The 21,624-nt window shown below is 35.4% G+C and overlaps 1 protein-coding gene across 6 annotated transcripts in view; it reads right to left on the bottom strand.

Annotated features, from left to right (window-relative positions):
• Window positions 1-21,624, bottom strand: part of MAPK8 (mitogen-activated protein kinase 8) — a 93,452-nt gene that overhangs the window by 6,605 nt on the left and 65,223 nt on the right. For 4 of the 6 annotated variants that reach the window (XM_039872333.1, XM_039872332.1, XM_039872335.1 and 1 more), the window contains 6 exons: window positions 10,928-11,093; window positions 7,039-7,110; window positions 5,559-5,741; window positions 5,139-5,263; window positions 4,537-4,600; window positions 1,634-1,711 (listed from right to left, as the gene is read on the bottom strand). In XM_039872333.1, coding sequence (XP_039728267.1) covers window positions 1,634-1,711; window positions 4,537-4,600; window positions 5,139-5,263; window positions 5,559-5,741; window positions 7,039-7,110; window positions 10,928-11,093 — 688 coding nt within the window. Of the gene's footprint in view, window positions 1-1,633; window positions 1,712-4,536; window positions 4,601-5,138; window positions 5,264-5,558; window positions 5,742-7,038; window positions 7,111-7,468; window positions 7,541-10,927; window positions 11,094-21,624 lie in introns of all 6 variants that reach the window. The other 2 variants (XM_039872334.1, XM_039872336.1) reach the window with 1 other exon arrangement.

Genomic DNA, 21,624 nt, shown 5'->3' with positions numbered 1-21,624 from the left:
AAGAGAATCCAGAAAATGTTAGAAACCTGCAGCCCTGTCCTTTCCATTGACTTATTCTGCAACCATAGTCAAGTGCTGTCTAGGATCCAAAATTTTCACTTATAAATTAAGAACAAATACAACTGCTCTCTTTATTTCATGATTTTCAGTTTACTCAAACATTCAACACTTAGGATGTACCACTTACTAGGATAGTATTGTACAGTATAAAATTCTTCCAGATAAAGAACTTTTCAAATTCCATTTGAGCCTTCATCATGAGCATTTAATTATACTATAACTGTTTATCAATATAAAGCTAATTAACTCTGCTATTAAAACATTTATAATATAGCTTTTGTTACAACTAAATTCTAGGTAAAAGCTATTGAAATCAATTTATATTTTCAACAGGAAATAGTCTGGAAGATGGCATACCTGATCAAGGATTTAAAAAACAAAAATTAAAATAAAAAAACAAAACTCTAAAATATAACCAAAAATGTTGTAGGCGGCTACAAAAATTCTTCAAACAAATATGTTTATAGTTCAACAAAATAGGCATCAGAAATTATAGTTAAAATTCTTACCCATAATCGGATTTGTATCTGTTTATCTAATATCCAATTTTTTTCTTAGAATGTAGAAGAGTTTTCAAGGAATAACTAAAATGGCATAATTTTACTCAAACTCAAGACCTATCTGTTGAAACACTACTTGACCTTCAAGGCTCGGCTCAGATTTCATCTCTTCTATAAAACTGGCCTAACCTCTAAAGCCGTTAAGTCTCTTCTCCCAGCCAGAAGTCATATAGGATGCTGAGAAAACCATGCCCTCTGAAATTACTGATAAACATGGCTTCAAGTATTAGCTTTTCTGAGTAATAGATTTGTAATCCTTATGTCATTTATTTTTTCTGAATTTTTTGTCCCCTCATCTGTAAAGTGTGCATAACAACCTTCCTTCGGGGTCTTGAGGGCTGAATGAAATTAAGTACATAAACCACCAGTGTCTGTCATGTAGTATATACTTAATATATACATGCTGCCTGTCATTTAACTTTTCCCCTCAATTCCCTATGCTTTTACAAATACTAAAATTAAATATAAGATGAGCTTATGTTAAAAGATAATGTTTAACTCTTGCAAACCAGTTTTCTTCTTAGAGACAGAACACTTTCTGGTGGTAGTTTTAATATCACTGCCTTAGTTCGACAAATCAAAAGTACCAAAAGGAAAAAGATGGTAACTTGGTATTACATGTACCAAATTTTGTAAAGAAGCTTTAGCTAATTTATGCAAAGCAAAGACTGTTAAAGTCATAGAAAGTTTAAGTATACTGAATTGTGAGAAATTTCTTGTTTAAAAAAAGACAACAATGCCAACAAAAAAAATTCTGTTCTTCAATAGAAGGTCAGTATCATAGAAAAAGATATGCATTTGATGAATTAAGTTACTAATATATTAGTATGATGCATTGGTATGACAGCATACCAATGTTTTCCAATTTAACAACCCAAATTGTATTCCTTATACTTATTAAACTTTGAATAATAATGGTAGCAACTATAGAAAGAACTGCAGGTTTCAGGCCACTGAAGATTACAACACAAGAAGTAAACTGTAATCTTAACCAAGCTTCTATTGTAACCAACCTAAAGGAGAGGGCTGTCCTCGTATAACTCCATTCTTGGTTCTCTCCTCCAAGTCCATAACTTCCTTGTATATCAATTCTGAAAAAGAGAAGAACATAAACAAACTTTTCAAAGTCTGAGAGCCAATTTCATAAGACATGTATGTTTTAAGTAAACAATTTTTACACACATTAAGTACTTTGAACAATGTCTTCCAGTGGCAAAGGGTCTGTGTCAACCTAAGAGTCAAAGGTGTTAAAAACAATTTCTTGATCCTCAACCACAAATTATGTTGAAAAGAACAAAAATCTGTCTTAACTAATGTTCCTAAAGTTGGATTAGGATAGAGCTGGGATTAGAAGCTTTATCTTTTTTACTCCACCAGCACTTTGTACTATACTGTATCATATCACATATCATTCTGTACTAAAAGTGCTTATTTAATTCTCAGTGAGGGCTCGAATCACTTGTCTTATAACTTCTATTTCCTGAGCCCTGGCATAGTATCTGATATATGTATGGGCTTACTCAGATACTTGTTAAAAGATTTAAAAGACAGAGTATGTGCAAGCCTTTTTAACAGATGGAATATAAATACATTTTATTAAAGAAAAAGAAACAGGTAGCTATACTTCAATATATGAGCTGAAGCATGGCATGTTATCACTGTCAAGATTTCTCCATGGGAATCTTGTTCTTTTTCTGGGATTCTGGACAGTGAGTGGACTGCTGTGAAGACTGCTCCAACTAAAGAGTGATACCAGATGCTGCCCTGTTGGTGCATGTGGCTCTTGTCCTGTATTCTTTTAAGTGATCCCCATGTCAAGTGTGATGTGTCTTGAGACTCTGAACGTCTACTTAAGAAGAAACTTCTGGTGGATGCTACAAAGCCATTATTCATCATCTTTTCTGGGTCATGGAATCCTTTGAAGAATTGCATAAAAGCTATAAACCCTCTTCTGAGAAAAATGTGCAAGCAAAAAACATTGCACAGAATTTTAAGGAGTCTATAATTCTTTAAATTCAACTTCTGATAAAGAATCTCTGATCATAGGGTATGATAATGTTTATGTTGGTAATAAGGTAAAACAAGAGCTCGACACACCTAAATTTGCTGGCCATGGTAACCATATTGGACTTGGAAAGAGAAAAATAGAAGTCTTGATAGAGGAAAGAATGGGAGATGATTTTCTTCAAAGAAACAAAAAAGAATGATAAGCATTCCTGAAAAGAGAACTTTTTTTTTAAAGAGAAAATGGCACCCCTTTGTGAAAGGGGTTAAGGTAGAAAAACCAAAGCTAATTAGGAGTACTAACTAGGCAAAGCAATCTGTAGTTAATGGCTATGGCAATGGCTTTTTCTTTGTGTTATGATGCTAAAACTCTTTGGCAGATCTTGAAAAAGGCAGTTTGTAGGTAATGATTAAACTGCACTTGGGGCTAGGAGAATAAGATACAGAATAAAGTAAACATGTTTAGAGTAATCAAAAATCTCAGATATATACTTATACAAACAAAAACACTATATTTCACTGATTTTATGGTATACTTTTTAACAGTTTAATACCTCTGAAATTGGGTTGTATCTTATAACCAATGTGTTATAAGATACAACTGGCAATGTTTTCTCTTTCTTAGTGATACATTATGGTGTGCTTTACAACTGGTAGCCTATTAAGTGTCCATGAGGTACCGATAAATGTCTACTGTAAATGTAATGATATATAAAAAATCAGGTTAGATATTTTAATACAGTTAAATCTTTGTATATTACTTATTACATATATAGATGCACTAGGTTCTACTCAATTCCATCATTCTGATGGGCTCTACAGAGTCTAACTATATGTCTCCTGAAGACTACTCAGACAAAACTAATATCTGGTTATTCTTAAAAAGGAAGAATCAAATTCTTCCCTCATAAATAAATCGATGAATAACCTGTTCAGGTTTATACCTCTCCACTACCTTTTGCCTTCCCAGTATTTAGGTACTTAGTTCTTAACAACAGGTCTTCTGTATCCATTTTAAGATTAGGTTAAAAAAAGGGTGTCAACTGACTTGTCTAAAGTCATGTAGCTATAAAAGTGGTCCAAACACTAAATGACAACACAAATGAGGTAAATAGGATCTAAAAATTATATGGCCTAAATGTCCCAGGGAATCTTTTAAAATAAGAAATAGTTTAACATTTCCATGACTATCAAAGCATTATTAATGTCCAATCACATTCATAAAACAAAACTACATGAGATTGCTGGCAAAGATTAAAAATTAACTCACTTTGTTGGCGAAGGTGGGGGTAAAATAGACATTCCTATATAGTGCTGATGAAGTGTAAACTGCTACAATTTCTTTGGAGAGAATTCTGGAAATAACTGAAAAATATCCTTTGCCCAGCAAATCTTGTAGGATTTTTCTTATTGGCATGTTCTCACATGTGCAAAAGAATACTAGAGTTGTTTGTAACAATGACAGACTGGATAACTCGAGTTGAATATAGAAACTGTGACACAACTGACAGCAGAATACTACCTATTTAAGCAAATGAGCCAGATATGTGAAGCAAGAGAGAATAATCTCTAAAATATATGATTACATCAATAAAGCCAAGTATGCACAGTATACAACCATTTGAGATTAAAACAGGGTGGGAGATGAGGAGGAGGAGGGGGACATCAAATACACAAGCTTGTATATTTGTAGGCTATGGAAGAACAAAAAATTCCAGAAAGCATTAATGTCTCTGTGGTGGGGGAAATGAGAGATAAGGATTAAGTCAGGGAGGGAAATATTAATAATCATATTAACAAATGTGAACTATAAATAATAAAATATTTTTAATTTTCCCAGGATGAAGAATAAAACAACATAAAAGGCCAGAAGTTCTCTCAGCTTCATCTCTAAGAATCTGGTGAATGTTACCTTTCCACTCTTCTATTGTGTGTTCCCTTTCATCTAATTGCTTGTCAGGTATCTTTGGTGGTGGCTGCAAAACATAAGGCAACAATAATTCAGTTTATTGGGAATATATAAATTCTTTATAATTATTTGAAATATTAGCCAGACAGAAATGGTTTATAAAAATACAACAGATCAAGACTGATCACTCATCAACAACCTTTGTATGCAGAGAGCCTAGTTTTGGAACACTCCTTTATGACAGGAAAAAGGATGCTTAACCATCTTTATCTTCCAACTTTTGAAATGGTTCACACATTTTATTTATATCACAGAATTTGTTATGCTTTGAATATAGTAATTTGTTTTATAACTAAGTTAGGATGGTCTCCCAAATATTCTAGCTCATCAGATCAGGTATCAAGGCAAGAAACAGTGAGAAGTAACTTTATTTTGTGTAGGAGGTGCTTGGATATGCTTGTTAAGTTACTTTTAATACAGAAACAGAAAAACATCATCTATTATCTCTTATATTATTTAAAATTAAAATGTCTCCTCCAAACCTAACTTTTTAATTCTAACTATAAGAGGCAATATATTCTTTAAACATTAAGAAAAGAACTTACAGCTTCTGCTTCAGAAGGATCATACCAGACATTGATATATGGATGCTGGAGAGCTTCATCTACAGAGATCCTTTTAGATGCATCAATAACCAGCATTTTAGATAACAAATCCCTTGCCTGACTGGCTGCAAAAATAATAATATTAATGTACATATATCTCATATGTTTTTAAAAAATTATCAGTACATTTCAGAAACTTGAAATTATCATTTATTAAAAAGTATATGTTTTAAAAATAATAGATTTTACTATAAAATCAGGTTATACATATGATAACTAAACCCTTGCTTTGCTACATCATCCAAAGTTATTCTTGGGCTATGTCCCATAATCAAATGGAAACACACGCACGCACACGCACGCACACGCACACGCACACATACACAACGGGATTAAATATATATATTTATTTAAAAGTACCTTTAAGTTTGTTGTGTTCCGAATCAGCTGGGAAAAGTACATCGGGGAAGAGTTTCTCAAAGCTATATCCAGCATATTTAGGTCTGTTTTCAACATAAGTCCTTACTGTTGGTTGTAGTTTCTTCATGAATTCGGGACATGGTGTTCCAAGCTGTTCAATAACTTTATTCCACTGATCAATATCTAATATCAAGTAGCTAAGAAAAATACTCTGTGTATCTAATGTTCAACACGATCCACACATTAACATAACAAGAAAATAACAATTTAAAAAACCCTAAGAAAGAATGTGGCAGTTATAAAGTTTACAGCCACCTTGCAAAAGGCAATGCTTATAGGTGGATGGAAAGGATCAATAAACCAGCTTTGTTAACCTTATTGCGAGAGAGTGTGTGTATGTGTGTGTATGTGTCTAATACCAATTTTATCATAAAAATGGAAGCTTAAACTAACAAATTCTAAATACAAATGACTCAAAGAATTTTAAACTGTACATAATTTTAGAATATAAAATTTGCCATTTTCTTCTAGCTTATCAGAAAAATGTGAATGCCTACCCTAGAGGCTAATATTTCTTATTATTTGTCTTCTTTTTTTTGAGTTGTCTATACTAACAGAAAAAACTACTAGCAATAAAAATGATGGCTTTGATAAAAATGGCATTTTCTTTATTTATTTAGCTTATGTTAATAAAGTTTTTTTTAAAGCTCTGAAACTTATGAAAATGAATCAGTATCTCAGTAAGTTGTAAGGTTATAATTCCCTAGTCTCTTCACCTGTCTTTACACCCCAAGTCTCACCTGCAGACTAAGACCTAAAGCTTTCTTATTGTAACCCAGTGCATGTGGCTTTTCCCATCTTTCTTCCTAAAATAATTATAAGTGTTTCCAGCTGATAAACACATAACAGATTACTCACTGGTAATAAAAAAAGTACTCAGATGAACCAAAAGCATGAATCCAAATCTACTCATCATCATTTAAACTATTACTGCTGAAATTCTCAGATGAAAAGATCAGTATGTTGAGAAATTAAACAACCAAAAGACATAAAAGGCATAGAAAATTAACAAAAAATGAGGTGGGGGTGGGGGACAAAACAAAAAGATGACCAGAAGCAAGAGACAATTCTAAAATTCATATTAAAGTCCTTAAAAGCACTTCTATACTTACTCAGGTGTATAGTTACTAGAAAATTTTAATGCGAGCAATGATTTTTGATTTAGGTTAAATAAATCAACTCAAAGCCAGCAAGTAATAGTGGATAATTAACTTGAGCAGTTCTCAAAATTAACATATGAAACAATCAATAAATGAGGGAAAGGAAAGTCTACGTCAAATAGCAGGTGGTATTTTTAAAGAGTAGAGCAATTTAACAATATTATTAGGGAGAGACAAAATACATTATGCTTGACCAAGTTGAAATGCTGCCATACATTTTGACCTTTAGAAATTACATTTTAGGCCAAAGATAAGGATACGATCTGTACCTGGGAACAAAACACCACCTTTGATCATTTCTCCCATGATGCACCCAACTGACCAAATGTCAACTGAAAACAAAATGCAATGACATTAACATAAAAATTTTGGTTAAAATAAAAAAAATATAAACATATTAAAAAAAATCACGCACACCATGTATACTTTAAAATTATAGAAAGCAGTATAAAATAAAAATGAGTGACAGTGAATGTGCTCTAACTACCAGCAGAGACTGTATGTCTTACTGCCAGATGCAGTCTACAAATATTTCAGCTTCTTGTCTCAACGATTTTTGAACTATAACAGCCACAAACTTTGTCTGTTTAAAAAACCCACATATATGAATGTACAATATTCATTTTCATTAAAGAACATAAGGAAGTTCATCACCTAACTAATTAAACTGCTGCAGCAGCACAAGGATACAGTCCCTTCCTGGAAAGAGGATTTTGTGGCAAACCATTTCTCCCATAATGCACCCCACAGACCATAAATCCACTATATGTTTGCAGCACAAAAGAAGGAAAAGCAAAGCAAAAGGTCATTAAAATCAAAGAAGCATAATATGACTGCATTATATAAAAAACTACAAAACATCACAAAAAGAAAAAAGTGATTTTAATTTTAGCTAATGGAATAATTAAAAACAAAATATTTTTCAAAAGGCTTTGAATCACAAAAGCAAACATGAAGTGTTGCTTTTTAACTACATATCTAATTTTAAAGTGAGAGCTATGCACAGAAATCACATGATTAAAAATTCTATATATTTCATCACTGAAAATTTGTTCATAAAATATGAAATAGAACCAAACACAAACTTTGTTAAAAAGGCTGAAAAAGTACACGAGGTAGTAAATTTAAAAAAATAAAATCTTGATATTATTTTGAGGTTCAACTGTGCATTATGCTCTCTCTTTAAGTCAAACAAAAGAAAAAAGCATGAGCAGAAAAAATCTAGTATATTAAAACATTTAACAGAAAAAATGTTTTTTATGAACAATTATAGTTTAAAATTTAATATAAAGTTCTTTAGAAATTTTCAAACTGGATTTTGTATATTTATTTGAGAAGTGCTATGTTTATTCTAAATTAGAAGTCATTTGTTTTCTTGGCAACGTCATGCTATATTTACCCTAGTATCCCAAAAGGAACAAGTGCACAGAGAATGAACAAATGATTAAGAAAACTTAATAGAAGTATATTTTACGTTTTCCACTTAAAGTTTTTAAACTGTTTTTGATTTCAGAAGTTAGTTTTGGCTAAATACAGTATGAAAGTTCCCACTTTAAATGGGAGCTCTAATCAATGCTGAAAAAAAATTTGCTGAACACAGAAATGGGTAATTTGAGGATCTCTACCAGTTTCATTAAAACTAACAACACACTCTGATATTTTATATCTTTGGGTTTGAAAATCTAGAGTAAGTACTTGCAGTTTAATAGGAGAAGGGGAAGAATGAGCCATTTAAAAAGAAAGCCTTAGAAACTGGCAATTATTTTTGAAGTCGGAAGGTCTAAATTCTATAAGAACAAAAGAAGAAAAGGATAGAAATGGATGTTATGGATGTTAGAGTAAGATACACCCTTTATCCATGTTGGAGGACTTAGGAAATCAAAGTGTACTTTTTTTTTTTTTTTTTTTTTCGTAGGTGGCAAGTTTAATAAGCAAGGACACTTACATATGGGGTGACCACAAGACTAGCAGTTTTCCACACCCACCTATCAAATCTTAAAAGTTTACATAGAGGCCTTAACTGGGGTCAGTCACATACACAGGAAGCCCTAACTGGGTTCAGTCACATACACAGTAAAGACAGTCTCACTACCTCACTACCACATTTCCATATCAAGGCTGTATCCTTGGAGCAGCTTCTGGGAGCGGGGAAGGCAAGCGGAAAACATACATTCCAAGCTCAGTGGAGGGAGTAGGGAATCTCCAATTGCCTAGGTCCAGCTTGTGTGTCAAACCAGTGGTCATGTCTTCTTGATAAAGTGTACTTTCTAATAAGGAAACTACCAATTCATTACAGAATCATAGGAGCTAAACTGGAAATAAATTTTGGAAATCCTGTGGAACTTAAGTTTCTCTAAAATTTCATTTTAAAATACGTACAAATGTTTTAATATTTATGGTATGTGATTCAACTTTCAAGGACAAAATTTTAGAGGAAAGTTAATATTCATAAATCAGCTCAGAGAATAATTTCTTCTAGGGTTTTCATTTTAGGCAAAAATCTATTATAATACATTTTATAGAAAATGGCAAACTTCAGTTAAATATCCAGGACACAAATGACGTAGGTAACTTAAAGAAAGTATTTTTAAACAGATTTTGAAAGCTGCAAGTACAGAGGTTATTGTCTGGGTCAGCAAAAACTTTCTCAGAACATGATAAACCTGGTTCACAAACAAAACTAGTTTTAAAGTGTCTAACTACTAAGCCTATTAGGAAGTTTGAATATATTCCATTATTTCATACTTTGCAAAAAAGCTTTGAGGTAGCTTGCAATAAAAGACAGTTGTTAAAACAGGTGGGGTAGGTAGGTAGGAAGGGAAGTGTCACTAAAAGAAGGAAATTCTCATGTTTAAACTTGCTGGATAATGTAGTTATCAAAATTAAGCATTATACCTGACTCAGTTTCCTGAGACAAAAAAAAAAGCAAAGTAATCTTATCTAAGACAGGAAAGTGTGTCAATTCTTTAAACATTTTTTCTTGGTGCTAATTTCTGGTAGGGAACTATCTTCCAAGATCTACATTTCCAGGACACTGACACATTACACAATATCTGTGACAATCAATGGTTTCATAGCAAATGCAAAAGCAATCTTTATGTTGGTCATTTGAAGTATCAATTCTCAAAAAAAAAAAAAAAAAAAAGAGTCATCCTAAATCCAAGTCGCTTGATTATACAGAGTATAAGAATTTGGGGTACAGAGTAAGAAAACAAAACAGCATGTTTAAGAACAAAAAAAAGGTATATATTTAAAGTATTTGTTTTTAATTAGCTCAGAAAAGGAAATTAAGCTAAAATCCTCAGTTTGATGCTACCTTTTATAATAAAGAATCCTGAAGACTGACTTAATAGCTTCCTGGCTGTTCCAGATTCCTTGCTAGAAAAAAACATCTAGGTTCTATTTCAGGGAGTATTTTAAATAAAGTTACCACATTAAAAAAGTTAAAGTTTAAAGTCAATAAAATCCTGTGCAGATGTACTCATCTCCTAAATGTCTGGGACTCATTAAAATTTATTCTTAAATATAAATGTGTATATATTTTTAAAAAAAAATTCATGAGCTTCATGAAGATAATTTTCTTCAATCTTGATTCTAATGTTAATAAATATAATTCAATATATCCACACATAGTAATGCTATTTTTTTTAAGGGTTTTGATGAAACAGCTTCCTGCAAAAGGTCCCATTAATTATCCATCAGCTTTGCAGAACCGCTTTACTGTACCTCTTAAAAGTTTACACTAAGTGCTATTGCTATTAACTTTAGTTTCAGGGGAATGGAAATATGAGCAAATATCACTAACAGCCCACCAGGATTACAATTAAAGATGAACTGTTAGTCTACTTGAGTCCATCTTACAAATACTCATTTTCAAGTTATAGAAAAGTAAATGGCATATATTGTTTCAGGGGCCATGACAATAAATTCTTTTTCCAATGGTAGTGTTGATGGTTATGTATTTGTATTTAAATAAACAAGGGCCCCAAGTTTTTCCAAACAAAATTTATAGTTACTTTCAAACTCCTGATAAATATATCAAACAGTGTCATACATTTAACTCTAGGCGCCTTGGCTTAAATATTTACATAAGAAATCAAACAAAAGCAAACAAATCAGAATAGTATTTCAAGTAAAGTGTTTGCTGACCGTTTTCTTTGTAGCCCATTCCTAAGATGACTTCTGGTGCTCTGTAGTAGCGAGTCACTACGTAAGGTGTCATCATAAAACTAGTTCCAGCAGTCCTGGCCAGTCCAAAGTCAAGAATCTTCAAAGTGCAGTCTGATTTTACTACTATATTACTGGGCTTTAAGTCCTTCAAAAAATAAAAATAAAAAATTACTGCTATGATATATACAAATACTTTGCCATTCACAAGTTATCAGACCACTAGTAAAACAATTCATGCTAATTATTTCTCTCACCATAATTGATATTATTGGAGAGATTCATCATAATAGGCAAATTTTAGAAATTAGTTTGATGGCATTTTAATTTTTGAATACATAGTTATTAGAGAAGTAATGTTTTATTTGCTGGGAATTTTGATTAGCTGGCAATTTTTGATCAAGTAGAGTAAAAGTGATTTGGAGAGGCTTCTAAAAGCTCTTGTAAGAACTATTATGAAAAAAGAAAGAGAATCATCAGTTAGCATTTATATTTGCTGATATACTAAATTACCGGCATTTTAACAAATCTCATTTTAAAGTCACAATAAATTTTATATAGATATCACAAATCAACAATGGATCATTCTATGTCAATTTAAGCAATTTTCGTTTGACCTTTCAAACTGGCAGGTAGGTGTTCAATTCTAAAGAACTAAAATAGTCATTAGCAGTCTTTCTGTCACTGATTTCCCACCCCAAATCACACAAATTTGTTCATAAAACTTTTGTCTGCTTACAGAGGTAGGACAGCATTGTCTAGGTGCCAGTAATCTATAAAATTACTTGCTGTTGATGCTACTAAATAATACTTTGTTAAGAATTTTCCATGTGACCCCAGGAATTCTGTGCTATGATCACTAGAAAGAAGGCAGCAGCATAAACACTCAAGGCTTCAAGTTTGACACATTTTGCCTATTAGTACCAATGAATCCTATTATGAACCAAGAGAACAAGGAAAGCAAGCATATATCCACAAACACATTTCATTATTGGTACTGACATGCAGTACATACACTGAATAACAGTGATTAATGGAATAGAAAAAAAAATGCTGGCTCAAAAGGCAATGATTACTTTTGTAATGTCTATATCCAGAATAACATGTATGTAGTCTTTAACATATTTTGATAGGCAATCATGGATGAACTTTAAAGATATGTAAACTAAGGGCTTTATCAAATTAAAAAAAAAAGATCAAGAGGCTTAGTGAAACAAAAGATTAAAATTTTCATTATTGCTATTCTGTAAATATACTGCTGCCACTATTTCCAAAATACAATATCTCAGCAAAGTAAAACTGCACGTTCAAGAATAAATATTACAAGCTTTGATATCACTTCCACATCTACTACGATAAAGATTAATGACTCTTCATACACTCTAGTCTAGAAATAAAATTCTAACCTTAAACACTTTATTTTGGAAAACTTAAGAGCAAAATACACCTTTTTAAAAAATAGATATTTAAAAAGTCAAAAAAATGCCTCAGAGAACAGTACCTGAAATTCATCATTGTATGTCAATATGTACTTTTTTACAGATGTTAGAACCATTGCCAACTACATGAGAAAAATCACTGAATTTGTATGCATTTGTGGCAGAGGCAGTAAAACTAACCTAGTAATATTCAATCTTTTCTCTAACGTATTTCCAGCCTCTTCAAGTTACATGCGTAGTTAGTTAGGCAAGCCTGTTCTAGTCGATGGAATGTGAGCAGGAGTAAAAAACAGAGGGCATCCTGATGTTCCCTTGTTTTGGTGATTAGTAGCATTCCAGATAAGGAACCCTCTGTTAACCTGGGTTGCTGAGCATCTATGTAAAGCAGAGTCTTCAGCCATCATGACCTGCAGTGGACATGCAGTGTGGGAAATAAACCGTAGTTGTGTTAAGCCACTGAGAATTCAGGGTTTATTTGTTACCTCTGCATAGTCTACTTGTGACATTATGATTTGTAATAAGAAATATATATTTGGTCTTTGCCTCAGTGACTGGCTCTTAAAACCTTTAAAATTTCCTAAGTGGTGAGAGCAATAAAGGTGAAGAGTGCTTTTTGTTATTCATAATAGGACCCTTCAACTAACCCTAAGTTTATGTTAATGAGGTCACTTTTGGAAAGCCCAAATTGATGGAGGATGGTTGCCAGGTGAACCAACAATGTGATCAGATGTTAGAACTTTCGGCCCCACCCCCAGACCTCCTTCAAGCAGAGAAAGGCTAGAGATTAAGTTCAATCACCGATGGCCAATGATTTAATCAATCATGCCCATGTAATTAAGCCTGCATAAAAACCCAAAAGGACAGGATTCAGAGAGCTTCTGGTGAAAACTCGGAGATTTGGGGAGAATGACACCCAGAGAGATCATGGAAGCTCCACACCCCTTCCCACATAACTTGCTCTGTGCATCTCTCAATCTGTCTATTCTTGAATTATGTACTTTCTAACAAACTGGAAATCTAGTAAGTAAAATGTTTTCCTGAGTTCTGTGAGCCACTCTAGCAAATTAATTGAACTTGAAAAAGGGGTCGTGGGAAGCTCCAAATTATAGAGTAGGTCAGAAGCACAGAAACAACCTAGGCTTCTGATTGGCATCTGAAGTAGGGGCAGTCTTGTGGTACTAAGCCCTTAACCTCTGGGATCTGATGCTATCTCCAGGTAGATAGTGTCGGAATTGAGTTAAATTGAAGGACACCGAGCTGCTGTCCAGAGAATCTGAGAATTGTTTGGTATAGGAAAAACTACCAAACATCTGGTGTCAGAAGTAGTACTACAGTACAGTAAACACACAGGACTGTTTTTCCGTTACACTAGTCTATTCTGACTAACACTGAAATTGGTGCCAGGAGTGGGGTGTTACTATTACATAAACACAGGATCATAGCTTAGCAGCAGGGAAACTAATAATAAGAAAACTAATAATCCAGGTTATATAGTAGCAGTACATTTCATGACACTGTCACCTGCAATAACCTGGAAAAGCACAGCACTTGCATAATAAACTTGGAGCTCTAGAATAGAAATTGGCAAATTAAGGCCTGCTTGTTTTTGTAAAGAAAGTTTTATTGGAACACAGCCATACTCATTCAATTACTTATTGTCTATGGCTGTTTTCTGTTACAATGGCAAAGTTGAGCAGCTATAACAGAGACTGTGTATCATTTGCAAAGCCTAAAATATTTACTATCTGGCTTCGCCCTTACAGAAAAAGCTTGCTGACTCTGCTTTAGAAGATATTGGAAAGCAAAACTTTAGTAGTGTATGTTGGTGGCTATCGGCTACATTTGAAAGAATTAGCCACTTTAAAAAGAGAAATGAAAGAGAAGAATGGGTCTAGAATTTCAGGGCCTTGCCATTCTGGAAAAGCTAAATGCCATCAAACACTTCAAAAACAAAAAAAGGGCAGATTGTTCAAACATCTCCCCCTCTCAACCCAGGTATATTTTTTTATCTTATTGATGGGCCTAGTCAGATGACTTGTTTCAGCCAATGGAGTGCGAAGGAATGTGATGGTCATCAAATCTAAAGAGAAGTTTTAAATGTGCTTGCTTGATTTAGCTTGGCTCCTGCTCTTCTATCTTTCACCATGAGAAAAAAAAAATGTGCCCCAGGAAGGTACTCCTTTAGCCTGGATGCTGAAACCTTATCATGTAACAGACTCTGAACCTGACTGACCCCATGATCTGGAACAGTGCCACACAGCCAACCTACAGATCTGAGTAAGCAATAAATGCTGCTTTAAGTCACTGATACCTTGGATCTGTTTCTGAAACATCATTTTCACAAAACAATTCTAAAAGCCTTTGAGAGAAAAAGACATAAAATCTTTCAACTGATGAAACTACTTCAGACTTGCCAACAGAAGCCTGAAAGCTTAAAGTTAGACATTAAGTCCAGTGACCTAACAAATGTGCTCTGAAAAGAACTGTAATTAAAAAGATAAAAAGCCTCCTAAGTTTCAGAGAGAGAGCTATACTATCATAAAAACTTGACAATTCTGTGGCTATTCTAACCTTAAAACGGTGGTTCTCAATTCAGGACAATTTTGACCCCAAGGGATATGTGGCACTATCTGGAGACATCTTTGGTTGTCACACTAGGAAGTACTACTGGAATCTAGAGAGCAGAGGCCAGGAATACTGCTAAACATTTTACAATTTACAGGACAGTCCCTCAAAAGAAATAATCATTTATCCAAAATATCAATAGTATCTAGAGAGAAGGGCTGCCTTAAAGTGACATTTGACCTCTCATATTTTACAGACAGGAAGCTGAGAAGCTGAGCAGCCCCCAAGAAGAGCACATTTCCTAATACCCACTTCATATATATTCAAGGAGAACAGTGGAAAAGAAAGGCTTTCCACAAGATGGAAACAGGTACCACAGAGAACAGTGGACATAGCACGCCTCACAAAGATCAGAGTCAGGACCTAATCAAGGAATATTCCCTGCCCCAGGGCAAGGGACACTCACAATGTGTGCCCAAGAAAATTTCATATCACAAAGAGCCAATATTGCATTTTTAAAATTCCCAAATGGGACTGTTTACTGTGGTTACTTGGCCCTGTTTGACCATCACATCTAGGAGATGGCGCAGGGGAAGGGAATGGCCAGATAATTTGGTCATTTTAGTTTCAATGTTTTTGGACCAAAAAGAGCCATATCTAGATTAGATGTAGACGTTACCAAGTATCACCTGGAACTAAATGCCTTGATGGAATAGGACTTTGGGTTATCTTGTCTAAGGAGGGGATAACTGTGGAATAAAGGGAGCAAAGGAATTTTTCATAACCAGAAGGGTAGACTGTGGCAGACACTGGTACTCACCACCATTCTGAAGTCTGCCTCTCCACGTTTCCCATTCCCTTACAACTGGGCAGGTCCTTATGACTAGTTCTGACAATGGGCTTAGAGAAGTGATGTGTTCATTTCCAGGCTAAAACACAGAAGAGCCAGCACACACCACCTGGCTTTCTTTTCCCCTGACATAGTGACCAGCACCTATCTAGATGGTGGAGCCTCAATCAGCTTTGGTCTCTGAGTGACTATGTAGAACCCCATCTCCCACCCTGACTTATATTAAACCTCTAAAGGATGAAAGTTCAGGTTATTTTACTGAATAAACAATCTCAGATTAGCAGAGATATTAGCTAAGGGTAAGAGGAATTTGAATAAGTTAGAGCAGAAAAATGAGTACCAATTGTGGCCTCAAGACCAGCTGCAGAAGTGGGTACAGTAGTTTATCCCACTAAAGTTCTTCTTATAAGTTACTCAAGGAGCAAATATCAAATAAAATCATAGAGGAATGGTTTCCAGAACTTACTGTATGAACAAAGTAGGAACAAGTGGCACCAGGGGTGGTCTACAGTGGGTGCTGTTATGTCTGCTCTGATTCCTGTTTCAGGACTGAGGCACTCATTCTTTCAGATGCTGGCAGTATTGGTTGCTGAGTTTTCAACAACTCTCTCCAGGAACTGCCCTCAGCCACAGAGTGCTACCTTTTCCAAGGTCATGCTGCTCCCCAGGCCAAAGGTCCAGTTAAGTTACCAGCTGAGGCCTCTGGAGCAATTGTACCCGATTCAATTTCTCACTCTGTGAACTTTTAATTCCTTTACTCCCCCCACAGACACTGATCCTGAGGGGACATCCTAATAAACTTCTTATACATGTATCTCCACCCTAGAGTTTGGTTGTCAGATAGCCTGACCTAAGATAAAGGCATATTCTTCATCATAGGTAAACCACAGTATGCTTTCCATTAGCTTAAATTTATTATGTAAATTTTCTAAGCTTATACTGTGTTTTTAACACTTTAACTACACTAGGGGAGTATGTTAGAATATCCCAATACTATTGCGTTTGTGCAGTTATTCTATTTTCTACAATTTAAGCTTTGTGCAATGTAACTCCACTCCATGTATCAAGTTTCTTGACAGTTATTTATCTAAATATGTGTATTATACCCTTCATCCTTATACAGTGACTCTTTCTCCCCACCATATTAAACTCCACCTGTTTAGTCATCCTAGTTTTCATGTTTGCATTTTCTAGGTACATCTTTGCCAACACCTTTGCTTTCAGTCTTTGGAAGTTAGCTACAACTGTTCTCATTATAGAAAAACATTGTTGTTGTTGGTGTATGTGTGTGTGTCAAAATTTGACCTTTCTTCATTTAGGAGTTTATCTCATTTATACATGACGTTATATATTGGTCTTCAGTAATCTAATGTTTCTTTTTTATGTTTCTTGCTTTTTCTTTGTTTTCTACCTCCTATCATTTCTGTTCTACTGACCTGCAGCCTCCATTAATCTAGAAATTTTCTATATTTCTAGATTAACTTAACTTCAAATTAACATCCCTGCTGGCAGATTACTGTCCTGATCCACTGGACAAAGAAAACCCAGAAGTTTAACTCATTTGCTCTACCTCATATAATATATGAGTATGAGAGTAGGATAATAATATACTCTCTCATTTAAAAAGAGTTCTCTTATGTTGCTTCAAGATAGCATTAGACATATTATAGCAACTGCATATATAATATAAAAAGCAATCAGTTAGACTAACTAAAGATAAACCTGAATATCTGAGATATATAATTGTCTTAAAATAGTTATTTTGAGCACAAATATATGTACTTATTATGAGTTATTTGATACAAAGTAGCTCAGAAGGAAGATATAATTCCACTGAATTAAATAAATTTTAAAGAAATTACTCTCAAATTAGAGGCACAACTTTTCAAACAATAGCTAGATTTAAAACTAAAATACAAAAACATATGTCCACAGAAAAACTTGTACACAAATGTTTATGTCAGCATTATTCATAACAACTAAAAAATAGTAACAGCCCAAATGTCCCTCAAGTGCTGAATGGAGAAACAAAATGTGGTATATCCGTACAGTGAAATACTATCTGGCACTAAAAAGAAATAAAGTACAGACAGATCATACATGTATGGATGATACTTGAAAACATTATGTAAAAGAAGCCACCACAAAAGACCACATACTATATAATTCCATTTACAGATGAACCTTGAATGACACAGGCTGGCTGGGACTGCACAGGTCCACTTGGAAGTTTTTCAATAAATACTCTTATGATTTTCTTAATACCCTGGATGACACGTATCACTTCTTCTCTAAGGCCACTGGCAGAATTAGTCATAAGGGCCTGCCCAGTTGTAAGGGAACTGGGAAATGTGGGGAGGCAGACTTCAGAATGGTGGTGAGCACCAGTCTCTGCCAAAGCCTACCCTCTGGTTATCAAAAATTCCTTTTCTCCCTTTATTCCACAGTATATTCTCTTCCTTATGATTTTCTTAACATTTTCTTTTTTATAGCTTACTTTGTTATAAGAATATAACATATAATACATATAACATACAACAAAATATGTGTTAATCAACAATATTATCAGTAAGGTTGACAGTAGGCTATTAGTAGTTAAGTTTTGGGGAGTCAAAACTATAAGCAAATATTTAACTGCACAGGGTGGAGGTCAGTGACCTTAACCTCCATGCCATTCAAGGGTCAACTGTGTATGAAATGTTCAGAAGAAGCAAATATAAGGAGAAAGTGGATTAGTGGTTGCTTAGGGCTGGGGGAGAACATGACAGGGAAGAATGAGAATTGAAAGCTAATCGGTTCATAATGAGATCTGAACGCTAATGGGTGTAGGGCTTCTTTAAGGAGGGAAAAAATGTTCTAATAGCATGGTGATGGTTGCAAGACCTTTGAATAAAAAATGAATTGTACACTTAAGTGGGCAGTGAATTATATCTCAATAAAGAAGTTAAAAAACAGGATACAAATATATAAAATGTTTTTGAATACATATAAGAAACACAACTGGTGAATACTCAAATTTTATATAACTGATAGGAATAGCAGGATATTTTATATACTGCTTAATTTTAGAGCAAAAATAACTCTATATTGCTCCATATAAATTAGCAAAATACATGTTCCAAGAATATGATAAAAGGCTGTGATGTCAGTAAAAATGGCAGAGTAGATAGTTCCACAGAAACACCAAAAAGCGGAGCAAAAATAATCAAAATAAACTTTGGAAATATGGAAAATAGTCAAAGGTATACAACCAAGTGAATACAGAATCAAGAAAGGCAATTTAAAAAGAGGTCCCTCTCAGTTCCTTTACTCTTTCTCTTTCACTGTCCTCATCTATTGTCACTGTCCTTCTCACTGTCCCTCCCTCTGCCTCTGAGAGGAGACCACATTCTGTCTGTGGAGTGTTACCTATTTTCTAGTAAACTTTCCTTTTGACTCTAATTTTCGCATGTGTGTTGAATCCTTTCTACATTCTCCACCTAAAGACCTTCTTTTTCTCTCAGTCCAGGGCTTGGTCTCCCCGCAACTTGGGAAAATTTGCCCTGTCCATGAAAAGATCAAAGAACATAAACTCATCCCACCCAAGTTCGCCATTGCTCTTCTCATCTGAGGGTGGCTGGGATTCATTTCCCTATGCCGTGAAGATCAACTGGCCTTGGGCAAATGGTTGATGCTGTTTCTAAGAAGCTGGTGAGAGACTTGTCATCTAATGGAGCAGGAGTCCACTGGTCCTGTCTACTTTTCTTACTTTTCTTCCTCTAACTTCCCTGACTCGGTGTCACCAGCGGAATTGCAGAGAAGACCTACTGAGGGACCCTGTCCAAATTCCAAATTAAAAGACTGTGCAGCACCTTTCGGCCACAACAGGATGGGTAAGCCTCTGTGGGAATCTTCTGTTCCCTCCTCTTGGCCCCTTGCTTTCATTTTGGCTGGGGTCTTGCAACCCGGGAAGCAGTGGGCTACAGAAGCATGCGGGGGCATACTCCAGATCTTGCCCTTTAGCCTTTCCCTCCTTCCCTGTTCCTCCAGCAGGAACTCTAATGGGGAAGAGGCTGGGTCGCGGTAGCAGCTCCACTGAACTTTTCTAACTCGTCCCAATCTATCCTGTCCTCATTTCTGAATTAGTTCCAGGACTCCAGAGCAATTTCAGAGAGGGTCCAAACAGTTCAGAGCTGAGTGCCCCGAATGCATCGGGTTCCCTGGCCTGCATCCCCTACAGTGCAGGACTTCAAGGAAATATGCCCCCCCCACCCCGAAAAGCTAGCCTTCTGTTGCTATCCCTGAATTTCTGTGTGTCTCTGTTTCTCTCCCTTGGAGCCACAGGTAAATCCCTGCAAATGCTCAGGGCAGCGGCCAACCCAGACTGGTGCTGTCATTCCCCCTCTGACAATGGGGAGCCCAGGACCCACCGCCTACATTCTGGTTGTAGGAGCCACAGGTAAATCCCTGTGCACACTCCTAGCAGTAGTGGGCCAGACACGTGCTACCATTCCCCCACCTTCTGCCTTTCCAGGCAGCACTTCGCCACAGAGCCTCTGGAGCTCTGTGCTTTCAGATTCAGGTTCAGCTAGGATTGTGTTCTCAGGTATCTTAAGGGTTAAGGTTCAGGGTACCCAGGTTTAATTTCCCCTAAGGGAAGAATATATTTTCTCCTTCTTCTACAGCGGCACAGGCACTTTCCAGCTTGCAGCCCCACGCCCAGCTGTCAGCAGTGAGGACCCAGAGAGGCCCCTCCTCCTTCCAAACTAATGATGGGAGGGGGATCAAGAAGTTTGGTCTATAAATGGTTCCCTAAACTACATACTCTCCCACAATTAGATCTATTTTGCAAGAAAGAGAAAAGTGGGAAGAAGTTCCCTATGTACGAGCTTCTATGCATCTTTACCAAGACCCAGATTTACTAGATGGCCCAATCACAGGAGCGCCTTCCAGGAGATCTCAACATAATCAGGAATTTTCTTCTCCCCCTTTACCCTCACACTCAGGGGAAATTGAGTTCTCTGGTAACCTCATCTACTTCATCGCCCCCAGAGAAAATGAAATATGCACCCTCAGGGAAGTTACAAATACTGACGATGGGGAAATAATGTGCATGACCTCTGATCTGTATTTGTCAGTATTATATATATATAATATGATAGAGTTAAGAATTCTAATTATGATAGAAAGGAAAATGTATGTTTTTGCTAACAGAAGGTATAAAGTAAGGACATATATTTTGAAGGAAACTGAAGGAAAGGTGTTTGTCTTAAAGTCGGTTATTTCTGAATGAGTGAAAAGAGGCAAACTGAAGGAATAAGGGAAGTTGTAGGTTTGTGAAGAGAAATCCTGAGAGGAAATTTTATGTGATTAAGCTAAACAAGGCTGGAAATTTAAATGTCAAAAGTAAGCTAGAGTTGCTTTTAATGTTTCTTAGACTATTGTTCTGCTGCTGATGTTATGGAAAAGTTTTCTGAGTAGAAAACAAGGATTCTGTGCTTCATCAAAGTAATTTTGTGTTTTATGTTGCCTTAACCAGTTTTCTGAGGCTTTTAGAGAATATACTAACATTGGCCCAAAGTCTGAGGGCCAGACACTCCTGGCTATACATTTCATAACTCAGGCTGTGCCCAATATTATAAAGGAAGCTCCAAAAGATGGGGCCTAGACCTCAACCCTGTAGGCTGCCTTGGTGCCAGAGATCTTTAAGATGTCCAAAAACTGGGAATGGGCAGAGAAAGAAGCAGAGCGCAAAAAGGCGCAAATTTTATCTGCCATAATACAGGGACCACCATCTCGAGGTGACCCGAGGCAAAAACAAAAAACAAAACAACTCTTTCAGGACT

The sequence above is a fragment of the Pteropus medius genome, unplaced genomic scaffold (assembly GCF_902729225.1).
Source record: "Pteropus medius unplaced genomic scaffold, Ma_sr-lr_union100, whole genome shotgun sequence".
Taxonomy (NCBI): Eukaryota; Metazoa; Chordata; class Mammalia; order Chiroptera; family Pteropodidae; genus Pteropus; species Pteropus medius.
Note: the sequence above shows the minus strand (reverse complement) of the source record. Positions and strands in the feature narration are given on the sequence as shown.